Consider the following 23,113-nt stretch of genomic DNA (forward strand, 5'->3'; position numbering starts at 1 on the left):
TATGCTGAAATTTCTAACCCATCATCGTTATTTACTGACACGGTTTATGATGAGTCTTGCTCATCATCTATTAGTTATAAGGTTGGGCCGAGAAATCCGAAATTGCACCTTGCCCCTGCAATAAGGTATCAAACATGCTACACTGCACTTTACTATTAGGTTTTGATCCACGTACAGTATTTTGAGGAATAATTTAATTCGGCCGCAGCTCCAGAAATTGAATTTGAAACAGGTTAGACATGAACTTTTATATTTACAGCTTTTACTGATGTACATATTTATCATGCTGCTTGTTTTATTTCTGGAGCAGAAAGAACGAAAAGCTTGATAGGAAGTGTTGAGTGTCTGTTCTTATGGTGCATCTTTCATGGTTTCCACTTATTTTAACAGAATAAAGATAAACTGAACTGAAATAAACATACGGTCATCTAACAAAAATAAGAATTTGTTGAAATTATAAGTGAAGTAGTGAAGTGGATCTATATCCAGAAGCACATAGATTGCAGGTAAATTAGCATGCATAAGAAAGGTAACAAAACTTAAAGTGCTATAGAACTTGCACCAAATCTGGAAAAATGTGTTCTCCATGATCTTTAGATTTCTCCTGCTGTAGCTCTACTTCTGGTTTTACAATTTTTCATCGAGTGTTGTGATACGAGAAACCATTGTGCAAAAGAGTACCAAAACCGTTTCTTTATGTTCAAGCACAAGAAACCTATCTTCAATAAACATTTTTACAAAAAAAGGTACATGGTCAATACACAAGTTGCCAATTCTGGTTTGTAGTGTTCATATACCAAATAATTTTAATATTCAACTGAGTAATAAATATACATTTTTTTAAACAGAAGTAGAAAAGAATGAGCTATTGTGTTTGTGAAAGAATGTGTTAAAGTGAGTGAGTGTGAGTAAAAGAAAAAGCACAAACAAAAAAGGGCAAGGGCAAATCACAAATTCCAAATACACATACAATCTCTTCTGAAATCTAATATTCTCTATTTCCACTCTTGTTTCTCGCAATTTGCAGCTGCACCTTTAGGAGATGCTGATGTGCAACACAGATATCACAAACCATTTTATGCCATGTCCAGAGCCCCGTCCGCCTTCATGTACAAATACTTACCATGATGAAGGTACACTAAAAACATATTGGGATGAAATAACTAAAATAAATATTATTCCTCAAAATGTGTATTCATGGGACTTATTAAAGACCTTTAGCCATCAATACAATTAATTCTACGTGCTTTAGAGCAATCTTCGAGACAATCTTTCACTGGTAGGACAAATGTTTATTGTTCTCCTCTCACACTCCCAACTTAAGTCATACAGATCACAGATGAGACATCAAAAGTGATATTGGCAACAGACTGAATAACAGTGAGAAATTATACTGTGCGTTGGCTAAAGACCATTAGGGAAATGCTACATATGTTCCACCCCCAACAATGGAGGGGGTTTGTGTTCTTCTTGTCTTTTAAACATCAATATTGGTCAACCTATTCCCCGACCGCTGCACAATTTTTCATCCAAATATCTAATCAATAATTGGAGCCACAGAGAGAAAACAAAAAGGTAACCGTTAGTGAACATCACAGCTAAAAAATAAATCATGAACACAAGGATGTACTGCATGAGGTCCCCACACCCTCTCTGTCTTGAGCCCTCTTTTTTTTTAATTATTATTATTTTTTTTAAATAGAAGGCGTCGAAGAGGTTGTGAGGATCATACAGTGTTTTAGTCTTTCATGCCACCAACTTCCAAAAAAACCTTTCTATCGAACTTTCACAATAATATGTCATTTTTATTTGCCAAGGTTTCTTCCCAAAGCAATGTTCATAATTATTCTTTATTAGTACTACACAGTACAAAACAAATATAGCGAAACGAAGGCTGCAGAGCTTGGTGAGACTGAGCGAGAAGTCAAGGTCCTTTCCATTTGATCATTCCACATCATCACCTTTTGTGTGTTTTCCTCTTAGTGCTATGCTTGGTAAACCATCATGCTCTAACTGGCCCCTAGATGGAAATATCAGTGCTCCATCTCTCCCAAACATTTTTATTTGCGGTTTTGAAAAGAAAAATGGCTCTTATCAAGTGGAGAGAGGCTGTGGGGGATACAGGAGCGAACAAGGAGGGGGACAGGATTTCAAAAAGGCCCTCCTCCACTTCACCTGTTCGAGTTCCTTCAGCAAGAGTAAGTTATACAGAACTTGCATTTTGTTTTTGTAATAATCTTTAAAAAAAAGATTCTCAAAATTCAGAGTGCGGACAAGCAACCAGACAAAAGGTGGTAGAGAATGTCAAGGTGCAGATTGCATCATCAAGTTCCGAAGCAGTTTTTGGCGTCCAATTTCATAATCTTCTTCGTCAACGTTGACTAAAAGCTTGATGGCTTCATGGCCCACTGCCTGTTTAAGAGAGTCTGTGATGAAAACCCCCTTGAGTGCCTCCAACAAGGATCCGTTAATGTAGTCACGCCAGAATGCGTCGAGGTAGGTGAGTTCGGAAAATTTTATGTCACAGATGATGGAACCTAGGTCCCGAGATTTTAAGATGGTGTTGGCCTGGTTAAAGCGCTCAAACTGTCGTTCTAATGGGTCCTGCTTATTGGAGAAGACATTTCCTTGAAGTGCCGTCTCGTGCTGGCAGTATTCTGCCCGAACTCTGAGGCGGATATCTAAAACAAGAAAAATAAAAACAAAATGAAGGTGCAAATCATGTTGAGTATTTGTTTATGTTAAAAAAAAAGCAAATAAGATATCTAAAATATATACCCAAAATTATAACATTATAAGCTTGGTAGGCCAAGCATCTTCATTTCAAAGTTATCACCTCATCTTACCAGCCCTTCTTCTCTCTGATGAGTGATCTGGTGGTATGGTCCAGAAATGACCAGGTCCAAAAATAGCTGACCCGGGATTTACTGGGTGTAGATCTGAACTTATTAAAACTGCGTCTTTAGGGGTCAACTGGTACCGGCAGCAGCACAGCTTGGATCCTGCCATAGAAGACCACGGGGAGCAACAGCTCCTCTTTCTTCTGACATCCTTGCTGCCTACTGCCCCCCCTGCACTCCTGCAGGCTACACCAGCACCCACACTGCTAAAATGCATCAGTTGCTCAGAGCGGAGTATCCTCAATCTAGTTTTTCACCATTCTGAGGACTGTATCCCCCAATGGCATGATTTATGACCAGGGATTCCCAGTACCACCGTGCCCAAGTCTTTTTGACTCAGTTAAGAACGTTACTCACTCACAATTGTGATTCTCCATTAGAAGTATTTACTTTGAAACAAAATAAGTAAAATATCCAGACAGTTATGGGATTCCCAGAACACAAATTAAAATACGCTTTAAAATAAAGTAAATATGCTCTTAAGAGGCTGCATTTTCTGACTTTATTTTGTTTTGAAAAAAATGCATCCAGTGATCCAATTCAGTCAAAGCACTTTTGAATGAAAACACCACTTTGGTACAGGGGGCGGGGGGAGGTCAAAGAAAATCGAGCTCCGACTAATCCTGAAAGCACAATGTACCTTTAAGAATTCTGGAGGCAGCAAATCCCCATCAAGCACTGCAGGGTTAGCCAGGTACTTTGTTTTCGAAAGGAAACAGTGAGCATCTGAAGAAACCAAGTAATTAATATTTTTTTTGAAGACTGATGTGATGTTTATTGAGCAGGCTAAACTAGGATGGTAACCTTGACTTGCAAATGAGCAAACCCATTTTCGATTTTGGATTTCTTTCGGATATCCATAAACAGTGGAATAGACATGGAAGCCGAAAATACCCTCCTGCCTCACAGGTAGCAACCAAAACAAAGAATGAAAAATAGCCAAAGGTATTAAGTAAAGGTGAGAGGGAAGGTTTGGCCCCCATAAGTGTAGCTGCCTTGGAATCAGAATCACTGCAGCAGTGCTTCGCATAAAGGGGCTTCTCCTGCTTTTTATGGAATTGCAATGGATACTGTTTGTTGCAATAAAAAAAAAAAAGGACACAATAGCTCTCGTGACTAATAATAATAATAATAATAATAATAATAATAATAATCTTTATTTGGATATAAAATAACATCCTCGTGACTACTTTTACACATTTTAAACTGTATCTCTGAAAATTCTGATATTTTCTCAAAATCCCTTAATAAGTGTTTTGGACAGGCGTTTCACTTTCTCAGGTGTTGAATTGTCACCTGCATGTTGTAATAAAAATAAACATAAGAGAGGAGAGGGTATAAGGAAGATCCAGTCTTCTGCTACATTTGAAAAAAGTTAATATACCGGTTAGGTGGAAAACCTTGTCAAAAAGTGATGGCAATATCTTTGATCCGCCATGTTTGAGAACCTTTTTGCTCTAATAGCAGACTATCCAGCAGTGTGTGTGTGGTTTTTAATTTTACCCACTAATTTGGTGACAGTTTTCTCTTGCTGTAGATTTGTCCACTAAACCGATAAAGAGCTTGGTTCTATCTGCCAAGAGAGAAGAAAAACTGACCGCTCTCAGATTTAAGGAACCTGTGCCACAGAATGTTGCCCATGAAGTCAATTTTTTGCCTACTTTTTCCCTGGTGAATAGAGAAAGTGAAATCTGACTCTTAATTGCCTTACTGTTATAGCAGAGTCAAAAATGGAGTCTGGTGGTGAAAAGGTGTCTTGGAACATAAAAGGATTACCGTCAGTAACTTTCTATCCGTGTTCCATCCTTTATTCCACTGGTTTAATGGGAAAAGATGTCACAAAAGTGTGCATGGTCGGCTTAAGTAAACCTGAATCAAGGGCCACAACTCGTCTGGGTTGAGATTTGGCAGAATTAGAGGCTTCATGCAGCAAATTGATAGCCTAAATGTTGAGTTTCTCTGTTTCTCAACTTATTTCAAGAAGAATAACCATTCCATCCACCTGGGTAGTCCAATCGGTGGATTGGCTCGAATCTCAAAGCATACTTACTCATGTCTGTCATCATCATTGTTATCACTAGTAAATGTAGGTAAAGGTTCCTGATGTGGACTAGAAAACTAATCTGCTGGTGGCCTCTGCTTGTGTCTCCTATGAGACTATCAATACTGAGTAACACCCAGCGCACACTTAACCTGCTGCTTCCTAGAAAGATTTTCCATAATGGTACTTCTATGCCTTCTTTGTCTATGCTCCAGTCTTCTGTCTGCAAGTAGGGGAGGTGACGCAATGCAGGCAACAGTAGAACAGGCATAGCACTGTTTTCATGAGCGACTGGCTGAATGCTGCAGAATCTTGGGTCATCTTCTGTAAATGTAAATGTATAGACATTTATATAGCGCACTACTTACCCGTAGGGTCCCAAGGCGCTTCGACCGCTGCGAAACCCTTCCTGGCTTCCCTGAGAGATGGTGCCTTAATGGGTATCTCCAGGGTGAGACCAGGCATCCCCAGCGGTCTGGTGGGGCCGTTAGTGAAGATGAGGCAAGCTAATGCCCAGAGTTGCCGAGTGTGATCGCTGATCAGAGTGGGCACCGAGGCGAGAGAATTATCGAGTCCGCTGACCCTGGTCCAGAAACCTGCCGCGCCAGGAATCGAACCCTGGTCCCGGGCCGTCCTCTGCTCTCGGGTCTGCCGCCTCTAACCAGTGAGCCACACTACTTCACAGCTGTAGCTGCTCCTCAGCAAAAGTTCTGTGAGCTCCAGGGAAGAAGGAATGATCCTTACCCTCACTGAATACACCAGACTTCAGAGGCACAACATCTCGACAGCACAGATGCATTAGCAAACCCCCAAGTAATACTATGGCTCTTACCAGTGAAGAATACTTCAATGTCTAAAGCGAGTTTTGGTGTCCAGGAGGGATATTTTAGCCATTTTTCATGCACTGGGATCAGCATTTAACTGAGAGATGGGGAGCTGTGCAGTGCTTCATCGGTTTTCAACAATTATTCATGCTCAGGAAAGAGCATGTCACAGAGGCACTGAAGAAGAGGAGTTCTTCACTGGGGCAAGAGAGATGTTGTACAAAATTCCATGCACCAGAAAAGTCAGCCAGGGCAGTGGACACTGGAACAACACGCCCTCAGATGGAGGGAGCCTTAGTTACCAAAAAATCACACAGGATAAGATTCTGGATTTCTCTGAGACATATGCTAGTGTAGCCCTTTCTGCATTCCACTCGATTTAACAAAGTTGTCCCATTACCAGAGAAAGGTGTAGCACAGGGTCTTTCTCCTAGGAAGAATGTACATTTTCACTTGACAAATGGACCAATCAAGAAAAAGTTTTCACAAGCTTCTTAACCAAGTGCTTTAAGCTTCGTTGGGGTTTCTGGCTGTATGCAGCTAGTGAGGAGACATCCACGTGTGATGATCCTTTGTTAGAGTAGCTCGCTTTCGCATTAACAGAAGTTCTTTCCCTGGGGTAACACCTATTGGTGCTACATCTTTCCTACTGTAAATCGAGAACGTTTTTAAGTGCTAAGCTCAACTTTGCTCTACTTATGACATCAGGACATGCAAAAAGAATGGCAATTAAATTGCAAATGTTCTATATACCTTGAAACTAGAGCACTGTAGCATAATATGCAAAGATGTCTACATGGTTCACTGAACTGAAAAAGGTGGACTCTCACGTTACAAAGAGTACTATCAGTTCCAAATGGGGGACAGCTAATTAAGAACTGAGCCAAACAAATCCTTGAGGCTCACACTAAAACGATCATCAAGTTGTGAATGGACATCCAGGGATCAATATAACCCAGAAAGCGAAGGGGTATATATGGCTGCCTTGCAGATTAAGTCTAAAAGAAATGCTTAACTGAAAGGGGATAGAAGCTGCCTTAGCACTTATCTCCTGTGCAGGAACAAGAAGGAGACCAGTAGTTGAAAAGCACTCAAGAAACACACCTAACGAGCAACTGAAGTCTAGAAGGCAAGCTTTCAAGAAGGAGACAGTAGCAGATAGCCTGCCTGACTCTCCAATGAAAAGTCAGGATCCAAGATCCATTTTAACTTTTTTTTTTTTAAACCTAACCACGACCGAAAAATAAGTACATTTAAAACGTTAAAGTGATACAATTGACTGAAGCATCAATCTCTTCAGTCATACACTGCACAAATCACAAACCATGAATATGATCCACCAATTTCTGATTGGCCAAGGCCGGTCATAACGTGAAGTGTGTGGATTGGATACAGTTTGAAAACCAACCTATTTCAAAAGACACAAAAAAGCAGTGGGGATCATCTGCTGCAAGATGACCACATTTCAAGCCGAAGGAGGACCTAAGCCCCTCGGAATAAGAAGGGTGGGAAATCCACTTTGAAAAGGAGAGCTGTGTGCAAAGAACTATTTAAAAATCCAAACGATTACCTATTGCTAGCCACAATACTATTTAATTTTTAAGAATACCGTAGCAGTCTCCAGTTAAATTTTCTGAAAGGTAAAGATGCGTTTCCCCAACCAAACAATACTGCTGCTGAACTAATACGGTCACTCTTACCACAAGTTTGTTTTTCTTTAGGGTCTGGTGTTGCAGATTTCCTTCTTTTAAGTTGGCTGCAAAGAGATTTCCTACCACGACCTGGCCTCTTGGTACAGATCTGTGGTCCAGACGGTGAACAGCAAACCATAGGGTGGGACTGAGGCACTAAGACAACAGAAGACATTTATTAGAGGAAAAATCTAATCAAGCGGAAAATAGCAGTAGGTAGAATCAACAGCAACAGTGGTAATTTTAGTAACAAAACTAGTTCAGACAGAAAAATTCAAAGCATTAGTAGTAGCCTTCCACTAAATGCAGTCATAGCCTAGTTACCCCAGTATACTGGCATCTGCTAATGCTTGTCATTCTATGAATCTCTTGTAGTGGGCTATGCTGAATCAAATAGTAGGATCAAAGATATTTCAATTATTAACATTCCTTTAAAAAAATGCATGAGGTGGCTGTGCTCCATCTTCGAAAGAGTCATTTATCACCGTAAAGATTCTGGTAATCATAGGCACAATTTTCCCTTTCTCCAGACTGGAGTGAGGGTCAGAGTAGTGAGGCACATTTTGGCTTTGTATAATAGATATTGTTCACAAGCTCAGTAATTCCCTCATTGGTCTAGCCTCACTCTGTTTAGGCAACAACCTATTTAAAGTATGTGGAAGAGCTGTTAGGAGTAAGGGAACCTAGGATACAAGCCACTACCATGACTAACCTGTACTTGTGGGCACATCCTGTCCTCCTTCCGCCTAAATAGTTTGAAGATTTCATAGCACATATTTTAATTACAAGATGAATTTTACATGCACCTATAATTAGCCAAAATATTCGAAGATGGCATCAGACTTAGACCTTACATTAACTATATGATGATTGTCTAATGGCCAATGAGCATCCAAAATGGATGCTTTACTAACAATATTTAGATGCACACGGTGGTGAAAGACCACTAGGCTTATATGAGCCATACCACATAAATAGGTACATCAACAGGAAGAGGAACGTGCTTATGTTAATACATTACAGACATTTTTAGTGAAAGCAAGAAATACTCAAAATAACCTTGTTAGAAAGTCAGCAAAGAATCAATATTCCAACGTGGGTAAGGCTTGCTAACCTTCAGAGAGCTGACAGAGACCTTACTTAAAGTGCGGTTTAACAGCTAGACATGTATATATGAGTGTTAATACCACATTAGGAGTTCTTGGAACCCTAGCTAAGACTACCTCATACAGAACCTTGTCCGTGGATCAGTTAAACAATCAGAATATTTACGGTCTCGGGGACACCATTGCAGGCATAGTTAAGCAGCCAGGTAATATGTATATGAGGTATATGCATCTATATGCTCTGATCAGGCCTGGGAGGAATATTATTATGCCAGCGTAATTGTGCGTTACTAATGGATGCAGGATTACTGATTACGCTTCTTGCGTAATTAAGAGTAATTGGGGTGGGGGGGAATCCTGCCATAAGAGCACATTTGGGGTGCATGAAAGGCCGCTTGCTCTGCTGTTTATATTCTGTTGCATTTAGCTCCATTTTCCAGACGTAAAATGCATCCTTGCGTCCATTTTGGATGTAAGGGTACATTTGGATCTAAGAAACTAGCACTAAATATTGGTGTAAATTCAGGGAAAATCCTATCACAAGTGCACATTAAGCGAGCGCCTACTCAACTGCGATTCATGTTACTATTGGATTTTGCACTATTAGTGTAAAGGGAAAGCTTGTGTCAATCTTTTACATGAGGGGCATTTCTGTGCATAATCTCGTATAGTTTTTAGGTAATACCACGTGATTACATGAAACAGAATTACACGAGTTGCGTCTACATCTGGAATTGATGGGACCCATGGAAAGTAGGACTACTAGGAGACTAACATTAGCATGACTCAACAGGTCAACCAAAGTAAGGTGGCAAGGTAACTGAAGCCCAAAGAATTTAACAGACACCACAGTAAGAGCAGTGGTAGTAAAAACTTTATTCGATTTTTGTTAAACATCACAAAGTATACAAATAAAATAAATAACATAGAAAATTAGGATGGCTCCAATACAAATGATAAACTAACAAATAAAAGAAGAATACTTCTTTGACAAACTGATTAAATCATAACATTAAAATAGCTAAAAGGGATAAAGCTCAAATGTTGAAAAAAGAAAACAAATATTATTAATACCAAAAACGAGTCAGATAAAACAGATGGTTGGTGGTTTTAACATTGGAAGAAAAAGAAAGGCCAGCATAACTGGAGTGAAATTAATTGACAAAATAAGTAGATGTATGAATTTATAATGGAGATGATTAAATCTGGGTCATAACATGACAATGTGGAGGGAGTCTGGGGGAGAAACATCATTAAAAGAACACGGTGGAAGGTTTGAAACTTTCAACCAAGACCCCTTGGCTAACAGAAGTTGATAAAACATGTTGAACCTAAAATATGTTAACAACCTGCGGGGATATCTCCAGGAGCAAATAGGGCTCCAGTCCAGGTAATTTTCCCCAAGATGAAATGACACAAAGTGCTTGTAAAGGGCTGTTGCCTCACATTTCACAGCTACCCTTTCATAAAATGCCTGCTTTAGCCATGGTATATCCTGCCTATCTATACTGTCTGGATCAGAAAACAGCTCAGGACGACCCACAGATTTAAAAGTGTGCCTAATATAAGCAAGCAGGGAATGCTCAACATGCCGTCCAAGGCTATACAGTCGCGAATGATGAGCCTATTAACCCCTTCCACGCTGATGACGAGCTGGGCTCGTCATGGCGTAGCCTCCTCGCACGCTGATGACGAGCCCAGCTCGTCACGTAACATGCGATTTAAAAAATCTCAGCGTGCGAGCGGAATTCCGCTAGCGCGCATGAGGTTAAGAGGCAAATCCTCTTTCAACCAGACAGGCAACAAATATAACAGAGGACGCAAGGCAATCAAGTAGATTATATACCCTATTCCCACTTCCTTGTGAAGCATCTCATACGGGGTGCTCGCTGGTACTTTGAGAAGGCTTCTCAGGAAAACATTTTCTGCAACCTGGTGCTGTGGGCAGGACACATAGCCTCAAATTTTACAGCCATAACAACAGGTAAACGAGACATTTGGCCTTAAAAAGTTTGAGCATAGCCTAAACGTTGGTATGACCCATACGCTTTGCCAAAGACCGTTAATGGCCGATTTAAACTTCAAGGTATTTTCCTTCGCCAAAGGTTGTCAAGAGTCTGGAATCAAAAAGGATCCCTAAATACAACAAGCATTGGAAATGCAATAGGTCTCGCATTAGGAAAGTTTGAGCAATTGGTATTGTAAAGGACACTTTTTTTATTTATGTGTTGGTTTTGAAAATAGCAAAAGTAATAGCTTTGTCAGTTACAATGTCAATAGTTTTAACTTTCGCAAATGTGACACCTATAGCATTTGTAATGCAATGTGTGTTGTCTTTACGTGACTTAGATGTATTGATATTGCAAATAACAATGGCTTTTAATTTTGTAAATAATTAATACTTAAATAAAATTTATTGTAATTTATAATGGCAATAGCTTAAACGTTTGAAAAATAATTTTGTGAAGATTATGTTCAGTGTATTTTATTGTGACGAAAATCCAAGAACAGTCAGAATACTGTATGAAAAATGTGGGCTTTTCTCTCCACGTGAATAAATCCGGGGTTAAGCTCCGTACATGCTTCGGCATTGACATGCTAATTGCTTAACTGGCTGACTGTTTTTTGCGTTTAAATTGGTAAAAACAGAGACATCTTCCACAGGAATTCGCGGCTCCCGGTGACACCACCAGTTATTGTTCTTGGGGCGGGAGCCATCGAAAAATCCTTTCAAATGCGGAGAGGGCAAAAATCCCGGACTATAAGTCATAAACAACAAACAAAGAAAGCTGTTAAACATGCCTCTGTGGCTCCGGTGAGGATTAAAAAAGAGAGTTCCAGACAATTCCCCGGATAACAAAATCACTTTGGAACTGATAGGTTTAACTGCGACATAGTTTAGCCACACATGAGACAAGAGGTGCACAGGCGGGAGTGAAGAGATAGCGGACAAAGTTGTATGTAAAACAAGCGGAAGGGATAGCAGGCTTGTTCCCCTGGTTAGGTGTTGTCGCAACAGGCCTGCATTGCTGTGGGGAGGGGGGAGGAGAAATGCGACGCGGCAGGCAGGGGAAGGGGCGGAGCGGGGGTGTGGGAGGAGGGAGAGCGGATTAAGGAGAGCGGGAGGAGGCAGCGAGTGAAAACGGAGGACATTGCTGTGGGGAGGGGGGAATGTTAAATATCAAGATCCACTAAAGATATGTTGAACACGAACAACGAAGGGGTAAGTGTTACAAAAACATGAGTCGGCATTTTTTGTCCCACATTTGGACCTTCCAAGGAGGAACAGCTGGGAACTCCGGCTAAAGTGACACATACTTAAGGCACCAGTGTCGCTGCAGGCTGATTATCAGAGGAGTGAGTCACCCCACACCTGCAGACACAAATGGTCAGAGTCAGAATACTCTATGAAAAATGTGGGCTTTTCTCTCCACGTGAATAAATCCGGGGTTAAGCTCCGTACATGCTTCGGCATTGACATGCTAATTACTTAACTGGCTGACTGTTTTTGCATTTAAATTGGTAAAAACAGAGACATCTTCCACAGGAATTCGCGGCTCCCGGTGACACCACCAGTTATTGTTCTTGGGGCGGGAGCCATCGAAAAATGCTTTCAAATGCGGAGAGGGCAAAAATCCCGGACTATAAATCATAAACAACAAACAAAGAAAGCTGTTAAACATGCCTCTGTGGCTCCTGTGAGGATTAAAAAAGAGTTCCTAGTACTCGTGAGTTGACAATGAAACAAAACTCCCAAGCTAACCAGGACACGGCGGGCAGGGGAGGGGGCGGAGCGGGGAGAGGGGAGAGGTGCGACACGGCAGGCAGGGGAGGAGAGTAGGAGGAGGAGGGGGGAGGAGAGTAGGGGAGGCACGGCCTAGCGGCCGTGCAATCAAGAAGTGAGGGGGCGGAGCTGGGGGAGGCTGTGAGAGAGAGAGTAGGCAAGGCAGGCGGCTGGGGGCATGTGCACGCGCTTTTAAGCTCAATGCGCATGTGCATTGAGCTTAAAAGTCACGGGCACTGCAAGGAATCGCCACGATTCCTTGCAAGTTAGGTAAAGAGTGGTTAAGCCCCCATAGTCTCGCAAGCTCGATGTGCATGGACAGGCGAGACCTAAAAAGTGCTCAACCCTGGAAATTGGGTGGCCCTTAACAGTGTAACTATTAGATATAGGTGTTCCTAGGGCCCACCACCATGATGTGGGATTTGAAGTAATTAGTGGTGAGATCAAGTCCATCCAAATAAATAATAAAAAGATCAACAGACGTTGCAAACCCATAGCTGTTGGAGACACAAGGATGACGTCGTCCGTGTATAAAAGAACAGGCAGATGACTACCGTCTACCGTTGGGACATCCACTCCTGGATCCGGCACCGTAATATCCAGGCCATACATGTAAAGAGTGAAGAGAAAGGGGGCCAGTATGCACCTCTCTCATCAACTCTAGGAGCACTGTGATCCACTCCTGGATCCAGCAGTGTCATATCCAGGCCATAAATGTAAAGAGTGAAGAGAAAGGGGGCCAGTATGCACCCCTCTCAACTCCAGGAGCACTGTGCATTCTTCCTCCGGCCCATATCTGACCGAAGAGGAAAGCCCTTTGTGCAAAGAATGTAAGAAGAAGGACAGCAGGGCCAGTTCGACCCCCATGGACCCAAGTGAAGCCCAGAGCTTAGCTCTTTTGAATCGAACAAAGCCTGAGCTTAGGTCTATGAGGACCAAGTGGACTGCCCTGTCCCTCCTCCTAATATATTTAGTGGTCAGCATGAAAAGATTCAGGGTCTGAGTCACAGTGCCCTGTCCAGCCCTAAACCTATACTGCTCTTCTGAAAGAATATTCATATCAGTCACCCACATGAACAAGCGGTTCAGCAGAAACCTTCCCAACACCTTAATATCGCTGTCCACCTATGAAATGGGGCAGTAACAAGCTGGGTCAGCCCTGTTGCCCTTCTTGAAGATCAGGATGATGGGGCGTTTCCAGCCAGAGAGAGGGGGGGGGGGGGGGGGCTCGCTCTGAAGGCCACATGTAAATGCTGGGTGAGCAAGGGGACCTACAAATCCACCTCCAAATTAAATAACTCGCTGGGAATGCCATCAGGGCAGTAATAGTAATGGTTTTATTGTGTGGTTAATTAAAACCATTACAATAAAGTCAATATGAACTAAAAAAAAAATACCTATAATATAAAATGTTAGAACAATAAATTAAGTTAAAAATGTAATTGTGTGGTCAGCAAGCTACCATTGAAACTCATGCTTAAATCACTTGGTATAGCTTTCTTTAGAGAATATAACAAAATGACAGACCACCAAGGAAGCGTAGCCTGTCAAGCAGCTCTTTTTAGCAGCAAGCTCCTCCTTCCTTTAGTTGAAACATTTTAATGGCTTATTTTTGCAAGTTCCCACACCAAATTTAAGCAGTGCAGTTTTAAAAAAAATAGTCTCTGCATCAAACCGACCTAAAGACTACGAGACCACCCGTTCGATTAAGCATTGCACAAAATGCAAACATTTATTGTCCTATCTTTTTTCAAACTCTGCTTAGCTAACTGAACTCCAACAGACCGAATCTCAGTTTCAAGTAATCGGTTTTTAAACTTGCAATAGAAATGTAGCTTTAATAACTTCTAAAATTATAGTGAGGGGGGGCATGGCTAAGATGGCAACACAATAGGACGTGGAATCCTGTCCCTCGGGCGCCGCCAAATTTTTACTTTGATATATCACCCACCCTGGAGTGCCATCCGGCGATCTGCGGTGATTGAGTGAACTCGGCGGCTGATCCTGCAGCAGTGGGCCGATTCTCTTTTGCCGGAACTCCATAATTCCGGTCCTCTGTAGCGACGTGTGGTGACGGCCGATCGGGCCTATAGCTGATTGCAGCCCTGCAGGAGTTCCCATAGCAGTCGCCTGGGAGTGTTGACCCGGGGTAGGGATTGGAGCCACTGTTCAGTGGAGTGCCCACCTGTGAGTGACTTAGCTGAGAGCTGGCAGCAAGGCGGCCGGTGTTGCCGTCGTGGTGAGGGGACCCGCATTGGTGCCATTTTGGGGCTCTGCTTCCGCTGACTGGCCTCACCTCTGGCGGGAGTTGGTGTGTCGGGGACCGGGAGGACCGCGGCGATTGCTCCTGATCGGCTCCCCGGTGTTGGCCCACGGTTCTGCTCTCTCCGAGCCTGGCAGTGCTGGAGGCGCCGGGTTTGGTCCTGGCCCCGGATGAAGAGGAGCGGTTGGCGGCAACGAGTAGCACCTGAGGTGAGGAGCGAGCGGGCCTGATGTGCAGGGGCGGCTCGAGGAGGCCACTCTCGCTCCGTAGATCAGCAGACAGTGAACGCTGGTGAGTGGAGCGGTCTGCGCATTTACACGGCGGGGGTTTGAAGTGTCATCCTGGGAGGCCCCCCTGCTGAGATCGGTCTGCGGGGCTCCGCGCACGGCGTAGTGAGCCTGTTTGGCGGCGGGAGGAGATACCCCCCACCCCCATTGTGGCTGAGACTGGAATGGGGGCTTGAGACACAGCGGCCTAAGAGAAGATATTGATGCTCTGTGTGGGCTGCAGGGAGTGCGGACTGGGTGCTCTCCTGGTGCTCCTATGATAAGCCGGGTGGTGCAGTAACTCTGGGGGTTGAGAGTTTCCCTGAGTGCATGGTGCGACCAGAGGCCCGGTGAGGAATGCTGCCTGGTTCCGGTCTGGGCAGAGAGCGGCAGTAAGGAGGGCGCAACTGAGTAAAGATGGAACAGTGGTAGGCCTGATCGATCCGCGGACCGGTGGACGGTGCGCGCCTAGGCCATGCACCAGCTGGTTGCTGTTGGCTGGGGCTTTGCATGAGGAGACTTCATTGCCCAGGAGGGGCAAGGGTGGCTGCTCCCTGGACAAAACGTTGAGTTGGGGGGGGGGGGACTGAACGCAGTGGTGAGCCCCTCGCAGTGCAGATAAGGGGCCTGGGCTGAGTCTCAGTGACTTACAGAGTACCACTTGGCGGAAGAGCTGGTAGGAAAGCCAGACGACGTCTGTCGGCCCGGTAGCCTGGCTTGACATTGTGGAGAGAAAGGGCCGAAATGGAGACAGCGAAGGCACGCAAGGAGAAGTCACTATAGGAGCTACTTCTCAAGCAGTCCAGTCACTCCTCTATGCAGGGAGAGAAGGGTGCAGGCCAGTCGGAAGGTGATGATGCCCCCGCAACCAAGGCCTTTATGGTAGAGCTATTTACAGCCATAAAGGAGGACATTCAGGAGCTAAAATCCCAGCTAGCTGCGGATCTTAAAGAGATGCGGCGCAACGTGGATGAAATAGGGGAGAGGGTGGCAACTCTGGAGGAGCACGATGCAAGCAGAGATGAAGAACTACACCTTCTGCAGCAAGTCGTGATGAGTCAGAACATTGATCTCCAGTCCCATGCGGAAAACCTGGACAACCGCCCCAGGTGGAACAACTTGCGCATCAGGGACGTGCCATGGAAGGAGGAAGGCGACGATCTTCGCGCCTACGTTCTCGCTTTATTTCAGCAGCTCCTTGGGGACGATGAGGGAACCGATATCCAGACGGACCGGGTCCACCGTGTAGGCCTCCCTGTGGTAACAAAGCTCCTCCTCCGAACATACTTGTGTGCATTCACGATTTGCAGTTGAAAGAATGAATCATCCGGAAGGCCCGTGAGGCGCAGCCTGTGCATTTCCGCGGACATCGACCTGCGATTTTTCAAGATCTGGCAGCCTCCACCCTGTTTAAGCAGCGAGCGTTTCAGCCTGAGACCAACTATCTCTGCGAGAAGGACATCCCTTACTCCTGGGGCCACCCGTTCCGCATCATATTTAAGCACCAAGGAAAGCTCCTAATTCTCAGATCTCTTGAGGAGGCGCTGGAGACACTGGGCATCGACAGAAGCACGCCAGCGGATGGTGCCGAGGGGCGTGGCACCAGGGGGTGCTCGGCACAACTCTAGTTGGCAGCAAGTGGGGAAGGCATCGCTGATCAAGAAACTCGACCAGGCTGTGAGAGCGAAGGAGAGAGAAGCTGTGATTTCCTCCCTGTCACAATCCGCAGTGAGCACAGCTCCCCCGTGACATTAAAGATGGATGGTCCAGTGAGGTGTGTTGTGAGAGGCGCCGTGGGGAATCGAAGGGACTGTTCGGCTTGGTGAGCTGGAGGTCCCCATGCGTTCATATGGTTCCTGGACGACATTTACAAATTAGTTATTGGTTGCGGTCACGATCCCCTAGACTTTTCCTAATATGACAAACTTTGGTCATGTATTTTGTGTTGACTTTTGCTTTTTGGTTCTGTGCTGTTTCACGTATACGACGAACAATGGTCATGTATTTTTTGTCAACTTTTTCTTATCAGTCCTGTGCTGTTGGGCATTTTTTGGGGCTAGGGTTTATTTGGGGTTTATTTTGGGGTCTTTGCATCAGTTCCTAGGGCAGGGAAGGGCGCCTCAAGGCAACGCAGGGTATTATGTGTGGTTCTGGGGTCGGCTAATGGGTATTTACTGAGATGAATAATATGTTTCTGAAGATTCAATGGGTAAAGACTTAAAGATTGTAAGTTTGAATGTTCGGGGTTGAATAATCCTGTGAACCGCACCGCTATACTGTCTCTTTTGGAAAATGCTGGTGGGGACATTTGCCTACTCCAAGAGACGTACCTGTTGTCCAAAGATATCGTGCGCATGCGTGATAAGCGCTTCCCGCAGCAGTTCTGGTCCGCTGGGCCGTCCAAAATGAATGGCGCGGCTATCTTATTGAGTAGCGTTGCCTGTAAAAGGTGGTGTCACAGTGGCAGAAATAAAGGGAAGGTTGTAGGCGATTAGGGTGCAGGGGGGCGAAGTGCATCTGACGTTGGGCTCTCTCTAAGCCCCTAATGAGAAACAAGAATCATTTCTGCTTTCCGCCTTAGCAGAAATCATCACCTCCCCGGATGCGGCGATTCTAGTGGGGGGTGATTTTAATCTTGTTAAGAATGCGGAGCTTGACAGGTTGAGGCAGCGATCATATCAGGCTTGGGCTCGGTCAGTGGGTGGGAAGTGGAGGTTGGAGGTCGGTGGCTTGCATGATGTGTGGCGGATGCAGCATCCAGGTGAACAGGACTACACATTATTTTGCGGCACACAAAACTTACGTGCGCCTTGATCATTTCCTAGCATCCATAGTTTTCATGAACACCCTACATTCCTCGAAGATAGCTCTGCGCTCCCTTTCTGACCATGCCCTTATTTCTGTCTTGCTCCCGGCACCTCGCTCGCAAACTCCCCCCGAACTCCCCCCCCCCCCCCCCAGTCCCCTGGTTAGAGACTGCGCGATCACTTGCTTCACTCCGAGGGGGCAGTTCAGCGGGTGCGTGATACTATAGTGCAGTACTTTCGAGCAAACAATGGGTCCACTCCTCTTTCAGCGGTGTGTCAGAGGCTCTGAAACTGGTGGCATGGGGTGAATTTACCACGATTGCGGCAACATACAATACCATGCGTAGGGGTAAGAGTGAGGAATTGGAGAGGGAGGTGGGTGAGCCGGAAGCGATCCACAAGCGTAAGGGAACTCCGCGAGTGTGGCTAGAGTTGGAAAAACATAGACTAATGCTAAAACACTTGGACATAGACAGAGCAGAACATGCTTTTCTCCGGTTGCATCATAAATTCTTTTTGAGCAGTGATAAATACGGGAAGATGTTGGCACACCAATTGAGAGTTCAGAAGCAGGCGTCCTTGACACAGTCAGTGAGAGACCAATCTGGAGTGGATCAGACTGCTGACGATTGGATTGTTGATGCGTTTCGCAACTTTTATTACCTACATTACACTGAGCAAATTCGGCCTCCGCAGGACCCAGCGCTGTACTTGACAGCATGTGAGATCGCCCCTCTTTCTAAATCTGTCTCGGAGGACCTAGACTTGAGTATCTGTATAGAAGAGGTGATATCTGCCATCTCAAAGTTGAAAGTCGCGAAGTCACCGGGTCCGGATGGCTTCTCAGCTATATTTTATAAGACGCTTTGTAAGGAGTTTGCCCCTTTTTTGACACGATTGTTTAACTCTTTTCTCGATATCGGGGAGGTGACGCCCTCAATGTCGGAGGCAGCGATTTCAGTTATTTTGAAGCCAGGGAAACATTTGCGCTTGTGTGGGTCCTACCGACCCATTTCGCTTCCTAATGTTGACGCCAAGCTGTTTGCGGGCACATTCTGGCAGTGCGCCTTAGCCCTCTCATGGAGGGCGTGGTCGACCCCGATCAGCCGGGCTTTATTCCCTCTAAGACAAGGGGAGATGGTGCCAAAAGATTGTAGCACCTGATTGATAGCACTCACCGCTCCTGGAAGCCGGCTTTCCTGTTGTCTAGAGACGCAGGTCGGATCGGGCCAATTGGGAGTATTTGTTTGCAGTTTTTTTGCGCGTGTATGGGATTGGAGCCAACCTCCTCCGCTGGATACAGTGCCTATATGCTTCCCCCAAGGCCTTTGTTCGGGTTAATGGCTGTAGGTCGGCCTCCTTTTCTATCGGTCGAGGAACTCGGCAGGGTTGCCTCCTGTCCCCACTCTTATTTGTACTCTATATGGAGCCTTTCATTCAGCGAATACAAGCGAACCCGAATGTGGTAGGTCTCAAGTTTGGGGCGGAAGTACATAAAAATTGCTTGTATGCAGATGATGTGATCCTCTCGCTGACTCAACCATGGAGGTCCCTGCCTGCTCTGATGGACGAACTTGCGACCTTCGGGACCCTATCGGCTTTTAAGATAAATGTTGCGAAATCGCAGATCCTGAATCTTTCTGTTCCCTGTGAGGAGGTGGCAGCTTTGCAGTGCGACTTTTCCTTCCAATGGGCACCAACGGATATAACTTACTTGGGGTTCAAGATTACTCCCACTATTGGTTAAACAATGTCGCTGAATTATTCCATGTTGCTGGAGCAAACGACTAAGGCGCTGAACGCCTGGTCCCGTCTCAGATTAGCATGGTTTGGGAGGGTAGCCGCTTTGAAAACTACTGTACTTCCTCGCATAGTATACCTTTTCCAGATGCTCCCAATGATTCCCCCTCTGGAGCGCCTAAGAAATTACAATCTCTTATTACCCAGTTTGTATGGGAGGGTAGGAAACATCGCCTCTCCCTAACGCAGATGACGCTCCTGAAAGCAGATGGTGGTCTGGGTCTTTTGCTCGTGGGGGGCTATTATCAAGCGGCCTGTTTGCGTTATTTGGTGGAATGGAATAGGCCACTGTCCAGCAAACACTGGAATTTCATGGATCAGTCTGTGGCGGGGGCGAACTATTGGCGGGAGCAGTGGTTACCTCACAAAGATAGAGCATGGGGACTCTATTCTTCCCCTGTTACATCACCTACCCTCAAGGTAAGGGATCGCGTGGCCGTAAAGAAGGGGGTGGACGACGTTTCCTTCACCAATGACACCCATCGTCGACAACCCTGACTTCCCCCCGGGTCAAGCATTGGTTGTGTTTCATAGATGGCGGGAGGAGGGGTGTAAAAAGGGGTGGTTCCCTCTTCGATAATGAGGACCTGATCCCGTTTGCACAGTTGCGTAAAGATTACAATTTATTACCCTCGGACGCCTTTCCCTACAGTCAGATCTCGCATTGGGTTACTCTGCCCGCCAACTTTTTCCGCATGTCCTGTCCACTCGCGACATTTCGAACAATGGCTGGTGCGCAAAAAGGACTACCGCAGACTTATATCGCAGCTGTATGCTATGTATGTTCATGCTGCGTCCCGCGCAAACTCGTACCGAAGCTCAGGTGCGTTGGGAGACTGAATTAGTCAGAGCACTGACTCATAAGGAATGGGATCATGCATTCTACAGGGCTCACCACACTGCACATAATACAGCGGGGGCAGAGTCTGCCTTTAAGGTGGTTAAGTATTAGTTTTATACGCCTGCTCGGGTGCACGGGTGTAACAAAAGCAAATCAGATCTCTCTGCTGGTGGGGATGTGGGGCGATAGGAATATTGGTTCACCTGATATGGCATTGCCTGAAATTGGTATACTATTGGATGGCGGTCCTAGACGATATTGATGAATCATTCCAGATTGCACTGCCGCACTCTCCTGAATACATGTTGCTAGGTCTCTCATCCTAAAACTTTCCCATTGAAATCTGCCAGAGGCAGACAGATTGCGCTGGCGCTGCTTGCTGCGCGAGAAGTCATTTGTTCGACGTGGGGAAATCCTCTATCCCCGAGTGCTTGGATTTGGTACTACGCTTGTGGCAGCTTTTGGCCATGGAGCTTATGTCACTCTGGGTGGAGGGTAAGAGCAACAAATTTGTGAAGCTGTGGTCCCCTTTTCTGCAAATACTCACGAAAGATACGAGAGGTGACATGTCCGAAATACCTGCAGATCCTTCGACTTCTACCACTAGAACCCCTTACTAATATCTAGAGCTCTATATGCAGCGTTTGCTATGTATTTGACTAGACCCATGGTAAAAGGTTTTAAAGGGTAAAGCGGAACTGGTGCGGAGAGGGGAGGGGGTGGGGCAGGGTTGAGGAGGGAGGTTTGTTCTACTTTTTTTTTTCACAACAAGTTTATTGACAAAGATGAGCATATGTAACTAGACGGACCCCCACAATCGGGAAGGCACCATCAGACATTCCGATACAATCAAGAAAATAGAATTGAGTATTCAGTCAATAATCATTGCAGCACAAGGTTATAAGAAACGATCATCTCTGTCTTTATCCCTAAATTACCCACTCATCCCCAACTCCCGGATCCCTCCCCTGAATCCCACCCTAACCCTATGCATGTGTGTATGGACGGTGTCGATGAAAATTCTCAAAGTGGTAAGTGTGTGTGTGGGGGGGGGGGGGGGAACGGGGCCGTCCGGCCACAGGGAGTTAAAGATCTTCCTCTGGTTCCACTGGGGGGTCCAGCGACAGGCCCCTGTAGTCCGCCCATCTCTTCCATATCTTAAAGTGCTTACGGGGGCACCCTCGGGCCTCATAGATCGGTCGTTCCAGACCCATGCAGAAGTCCATGCCAGCCTTCCACGCACACAGGGGGGGGGTCTCACATCCTTCCATACTCGGGCTAGGTCTCTCTTGGCCACCACCAGCCCCAGGAGGAGCAGGTGTCTTTTGTACATAATGCCACCAACCCCCTCTAGAATATGTAGCAGACCCAGACGGTGGGTACGAGGGAGGGTCCATCCCAACACTTCCGACAAGCAGTCCCACACACCTCTCCAGAAGCCAACTAATCTAGGACACGACCACAACGTGTGGAGCAACGTACCCCTCTCCAGCCCGCATCTCAGACAGTCCGGGGACTCTATCAGTCCCGCCTTCCACAAACGCTCGCGGGTATAGTAGGCTCTGTGCAGGATTTTAAATTGGATTAATCGGAATCGGACGGCAATGGCCGCACCCCTCGGGGATTCCAAGGCCTCACGCCAATCATCCTCATCCAGCTGACCCACGTCCATCTCCCAGGCCGCCTTCAGTGGAAGGAGGGTGGAGGAGCAATGGATGACCATTGTCTGGTAAATGCGTGAAACTTTTTTATCTCCAAGATCGCCCATGAATACCTTAGCTTCAATCGGGCTGAAGTCAGGAAGGGAGTCAATGCCGGTGAGACTGGGCAGCAGCGCATGCCGGAATTGCAAATATCGAAAAAATTGAGATTGGGGCATGTCAAACTCGGTGCGAAGGGCCTGAAAGGATTTGAGGGTTGTGCCAGACATCACTTGGCCTAATTGCGAAATACCAATCGCGTCCCAGCCATCAAAACCTGATAGCTTAGACAGTTCCGGTAGCAAGCCGTTACGCCACAAGGGCGTCTCCGCGGTCAGTCTGCCCCACCAGCCCATGCGTCGCAGGGCCTGCCGCCACACCGCAAAGACAAGTTGTGTAACCCTCGGCAAAGATCGACGCAACCGGGGTGAGTAGAGGATGGTGTGGAGCGAGTTGTCGCCCATCAAGGCACGTTCCAGGGCGTAGGCTGGGTCTTCGCCATTGCTATACCACCAGTCGTTTAGAATGAGGAGGTGTGCGGCTTGATAGTAGGACTGCAGATCCGACGTGGCCAAGCCCCCACCGTAGGTGGACAAAAAGCACGTACGTAGCGCAACCCTGGCGGCCCCTCCGGCCCACAGGAAGCGGCCCAGCAGAGAATTGACCTGTCGAAACCACTGAGGTGGGACAGGATATGGGTGGTTCTGCAGCTGATACAAGAGGCGTGGTAGCGCCACCATCTTAAAAATGGCAGAGCGGCCAAAGATGGACAGGGGCATCCGAGACCAAGTCTTAACGTCCGACTGTACCCTCTCCCAGACTGGTATGAGATTATGATCCCAAGCAGTGGCTGCCGAGGTCGATAGAAATACGCCGAGATATTTCAGCCCGGTCGTAGCCACCCGCAGCCCTGAGGCCCAGGGGTCCGCCAAGGCGCCCCCTCCTAGCACCCACAATGTGGATTTATGAAGGTTCAGATATAGGCCCGAGGCCTCCCCAAATTGTTGCATCACCTCCAGGACACGCGGGCCCGAGTGCTGCAAGTCGGTAAGGAAAAAGAGGACGTCATCCGCATACAGGGCTATTTTGT

The 23,113-nt window shown here is 46.0% G+C and overlaps 1 protein-coding gene across 1 annotated transcript in view; it reads right to left on the reverse strand.

Moving 5' to 3' along the window:
- Positions 1-1,271: 1,271 nt before the first annotated feature.
- Positions 1,272-23,113, reverse strand: part of DEDD (death effector domain containing) — a 98,082-nt gene continuing 76,240 nt past the window's right edge. Inside the window, exons 4-5 of the mRNA XM_086945428.1 lie at positions 7,466-7,612; positions 1,272-2,681 (exon numbers count right to left, since the gene is read on the reverse strand). Of these exons, the coding sequence (XP_086801554.1) occupies positions 2,305-2,681; positions 7,466-7,612 (524 nt within the window). The 3' untranslated portion in view covers positions 1,272-2,304. The remainder of the gene's footprint in view (positions 2,682-7,465; positions 7,613-23,113) is intronic.

The sequence above is a fragment of the Lissotriton vulgaris genome, chromosome 12 (genome assembly GCF_964263255.1).
Source record: "Lissotriton vulgaris chromosome 12, aLisVul1.2, whole genome shotgun sequence".
Classification (NCBI taxonomy): domain Eukaryota; kingdom Metazoa; phylum Chordata; class Amphibia; order Caudata; family Salamandridae; genus Lissotriton; species Lissotriton vulgaris.